We start from the raw sequence: 4,751 nt of genomic DNA, 5'->3' as shown, positions 1-4,751 counted from the left end.
CTATACAAAGCAACGTACAGCAGCTGCCACACACTCCACTCTATACAAAGCAACGTACAGCAGCTGCCACACACTCCACTCTATACAAAGCAACGTACAGCAGCTGCCACACACTCCACTCTATACAAAGCAACGTACAGCAGCTGCCACACACTCCACACTATACAAAGCAACGTACAGCAGCTGCCACACACTCCACACTATACAAAGCAACGTACAGCAGCTGCCACACACTCCACTCTATACAAAGCAACGTACAGCAGCTGCCACACACTCCACTCTATACAAAGCAACGTACAGCAGCTGCCACACACTCCACTCTATACAAAGCAACGTACAGCAGCTGCCACACACTCCACACTATACAAAGCAACGTACAGCAGCTGCCACACACTCCACACTATACAAAGCAACGTACAGCAGCTGCCACACACTCCACTCTATACAAAGCAACGTACAGCAGCTGCCACACACTCCACTCTATACAAAGCAACGTACAGCAGCTGCCACACACTCCACACTATACAAGGCAACGTACAGCAGCTGTGCCTGGAGTTTGTCAAGCTGTGCCTGCTTCTCAAGACTGGCAGAGCTGGTGACGGTGAGGTGGGAGTTGAGGCTCTGTTTCTCGTGGTGCAGTTCGCTGAGCTTTGACTCAAACTTGGCGAGCTTGTCTTGGTTGTCTTGACGCTCGGCCGTCAGAAGGCGCACCGTCTCTTCCATGTCCTGCAGCCTTCCTTTCGTGTCCCACGCCGGCCGTTTGCTGCGGCCTGCTGTAACAACTTCAATACAATATAGTAGCTCAAGGTAGCCCTAATTTATTATAATATTCAAATGTACTGAAAAAATATCCAGCACTGAAGTCTTTCGAAGATTCCAAAAACACCTGAAAAAGACAATTAATAGCCTTCCCTTGAAAGAATGAGTTCTATCTTCAACTTTAGTGTGGACGTTTCGAGCAAACTTAAACTGAAACCAGTCATCTTCCTATGGAACAATTTTATTTATGACTATAATCTAATAAAGGACTGGTTTATACCTAATACTTACGTTAACAACTAATATCAAATAAAATGGTTTCCAAAATCAATACACTATTGCTGGCCAGCCAGTTAATTTCATTATTTATTAATGAAAATAACAAGACCGTATCTAGAATAGTAAAAATATACAATCCTTGAAACATAATCGCCCATTGACACAGAATTCTCTCTCTGTGCTGTATTAAACACTATGTTTGGCCTTTTTCAGGAACCAAAGCTAATTATAGTTCTAACAGCCCCAAAACATTTAAAGGTATCAAAGGTAAGTATAGGTTACATGGTTATTATTTTCGGTAAGTATAAGTAACATAGGTACGTAGGTATAGGCGATATAAGTAAGTATAGGTAATATAGGTAAGAATAGGTAACATAGGTACGGTAAGTATAGGTAACATAGGTAAGTATTGGTAACATAGGTCAGTATAGGTAACATAGGTCAGTATAGGTAACATAGGTCAGTATAGGAGGTAACATAGGTCAGTATAGGTAACATAGGTCAGTATAGGTAACATAGGTCAGTATAGGAGGTAACATAGGTAAGTATTGGTAACATAGGTCAGTATAGGTAACATAGGTGAGTATAGGTAACATAGGTGAGTATAGGTAACATAGGTGAGTATAGGTTACATAGGTAAGTATAGGTTATGCAGATAGGCATAGGCAAGCCTAGATTCAAGTACAGACAACAGCTCTGCCATTAGTATAGTATTTAATCCAGTAATTTAACCAAAGCATGAGTGAGTAACTGCCAAGGTATTGCACCTGGTAGTTGTGCTGTCTCAGTAGCAGGAGCCTTGCTGGCAGCTGGGGGGCGCGCTGCATTGTTGACTCTGCTGGTGATGTTGGTGCCAGGGCGCCGAGTTGAGGCTGCAAATATAAAACATATCTTATCTATTTATTATATAAAGGCATATATATCCTAACAAATGTAAGGTTTGTGGCTTGTGAAATACTTTATTGGTGCTCACCATCGGAAATGAAACAGTAGAGTTGAAGATTCAAGCAAGTAGAAAAAAGTACTAGATACAAGTAGAAAATACATGTCAGTTGACGATACAAGCATCAATTCTATTGACTGCATCCTGTCAATATCTAACTCTTGTCACTTCCATGAAGATATTTTCTTACTTTTTGAAAGATCATACTTACCTAAGTGATTAACCAACCGTGGTTGCTTTGATGATTCCAGCAATCTTAATAATATCAATCCTCTTAAGGTTTGGATTTACTAACTCATATTTAGTTGAAGCAAACATTAAGGCTGTAGTCATCAGCCTTAATAAGCCTTGCAAAACTCTTGCATTAATGAATTGAATTAAAACCCTAAATAATGCCAACAGTGTCAAGAATTTCTTCTGATTTTCATGAATGTATTCAGACCCACACAAAAATTGCACAAATATTTACACGTGTCATTTGTGTCAAGGTGAATTACTCGCTTTCTTGATGACCAAGCACATGAAATGAATGGCTTCATTGAGGGCAAGTATAACAGTAACACGGACTTAATTGCTTGCTTCACAGAAGTCAATTACATTCAACTGTATTGCTATGAGATCACAGAGACTGATAAGAGACATACCAGCAACAGGGGCTCGGGTGGTAGTGCTGGAAGGGCGGCCAGTTAAGCTGATGTTGGAGCCGGAGAGTTTACTGTTGGAGCGAGACAAAGTGGAGCCAAAACCTGCACCTGGTGGATTTCTTGTGTTGCTGCCCACAGCCAAGCTTGCCATAGACACTGACCTGCAGCATCAACAATGTGAAAGTTCAAAACTGAAGCTTAATTAGCATAATCCTGTTTGGCATTACTTTTAAAATAACAAAAAAGAAACAATTGAACACCGCTTTTAGCATACAAAATGGTCTAATAACCATGAATTTATAGGCCTTTGTAAGCTTCTGAAGCTCACATCCAATAGCATGACCACAAATAAAATCTGTAAAGAAAAAAACTCATTCAGCATTAGCACTCAACTTTAACAGACTTCATTTTTAAGACACTTGCCATTGGTTTCTCTTAGGTTCCTGATATTCCTGTATCACTGGGGAGCAGAGTGAGCCAGAAGAGGAATGAAAAATTCTTACAATCAAACATACTATATACCTGCGCATCTTATTGCGTGCAGCTGGCACAGCAGGACGTCTCAGAACCGTTGTAGGAGGACCCATGATGGAGACTTTTGAATTCTCTGCACAAAAAGCATAGATTCAAGTTCCTGCCCAACAATATTCTGAAGAAAGATATACCAAACTCCAAACATTCTGAAGAAAGATATACCACACTCCACACATTCTGAAAAAAAGAATACCAAACTCCAATGTTTGCAATTAAATTTACTAACTTGGACACTTTTTTCATCACTTCATTGACATGGAATATAAAACATTACCTGAAATAAAATAAATTTTAGTCATTTCAAGCCACTCCAATGTGTAGTTTTAAGAACAAATCTATATAAACATTTCCTGGGTCTCATTAAAATCCTATGACAGCCTTAACCATCAATAAGTGCTGGGTTTATATAGAACATATTATATTGTTTTTAGGCCCATGAAGTCAAGAGCCAGAGATTCAAAACAATTTGGAAATAAGTGTAATGCATTACATGCTGATCAAGAGTGAATTTTTCCTACAGGGTGCCTTTATATTCTTTGATATGTACTCAAATGTCTTGTGCTAAACTCCAGGAAGATCTTTCTTTGGGCAGATTTAGTTCCAATACCAAACAGATCAATAAACTATACTTGCAATTAGTATGTATTTACAACTCTAAATCCTGGACATAATTACCAATTAACATAATTGAACAGTGCTGATTTGAATTAATATTACAATATGCCTATAATATACAATACATGCCTGCACAATGTATATGCCTATAATATACAATAAAAAAGAAATAAAGACAAATCGATTTGGATTAATATTTGAAAAAGATGCCAACTAAGATGGGTTTCTCAAAAAACAGAAACAATATACATAAAATATTATTCATAGCAGTAAAAACTATATCAATAGGTACAGTAGTGCATACAAAAAGTCTATAGTATAAACACCTGAACCTTGACTGAGACTGCTGCCCAGGTCCTTCAAGCTGCTGCGAGTGCGCTTGGAGGGAGACGGGTTGCTGTCGCCTTCATCACTAGCCCTCCTCTTGGGCCCAGACACCCCTACTGCTGGTAGCTGCAGGCGAGTAGGAGGCCTTAGCCTGCTACTTGGGGTAGGCAGCTTGCTGGCCATTGTTCTTAAGTCTTTATGACTGATCAATGAAAATCAAAGTTTGGATAGAATAAGTTATTGATATATATCACAATCTGAAACAAGGAATGGAAAACAATAGGTCAATCATTCACACATAAAAAATTAATTTACTTAAAGATCCTGAATAACAAAAAAGCAAACATCAATCAATGTTTATAATTTCTAATTTACAGGCCAGAACTTGAACTTTTCTCTAATTTATAGAGCTGGAAGATTTATGCTAGATGAATCCTTTCATATGTAAGTGCTAGTAGCAGCCAGCAAACAACTTCTGAGTTGCCCTTCTTTCAGAGTTCTAACTTCCAAGTGTAAGTTTACTATGTGTGGTTATAAAAATATTTTGGTAATTAGAGTTCATAGCTAGATGGTTCAATATTTTATACACCATGCATATAAACATCTAGATTTGAGTTATAATTCATCAAGCCATCATGACAATTAATTGG

At 38.5% G+C, this 4,751-nt stretch overlaps 1 protein-coding gene across 1 annotated transcript in view; it reads right to left on the bottom strand.

Moving 5' to 3' along the window:
* The window catches only part of LOC108666634 (carboxy-terminal kinesin 2), a 14,041-nt gene extending 9,683 nt beyond the window's left edge, over positions 1-4,358 (bottom strand). The window contains exons 1-5 of the mRNA XM_047879512.1: positions 4,101-4,358; positions 3,148-3,232; positions 2,626-2,786; positions 1,806-1,910; positions 539-773 (exon numbers count right to left, since the gene is read on the bottom strand). Of these exons, the coding sequence (XP_047735468.1) occupies positions 539-773; positions 1,806-1,910; positions 2,626-2,786; positions 3,148-3,232; positions 4,101-4,284 (770 nt within the window). The 5' untranslated portion in view covers positions 4,285-4,358. The remainder of the gene's footprint in view (positions 1-538; positions 774-1,805; positions 1,911-2,625; positions 2,787-3,147; positions 3,233-4,100) is intronic.
* Between the last annotated feature and the right edge of the window lie 393 nt (positions 4,359-4,751).

The sequence above is a fragment of the Hyalella azteca genome, unplaced genomic scaffold (assembly GCF_000764305.2).
Source record: "Hyalella azteca isolate HAZT.00-mixed unplaced genomic scaffold, Hazt_2.0.2 contig366, whole genome shotgun sequence".
NCBI classification, from domain to species: domain Eukaryota; kingdom Metazoa; phylum Arthropoda; class Malacostraca; order Amphipoda; family Hyalellidae; genus Hyalella; species Hyalella azteca.
The sequence above is the reverse complement of the archived record's forward strand: the minus strand, read 5'-3'. Positions and strand labels throughout refer to the sequence as shown.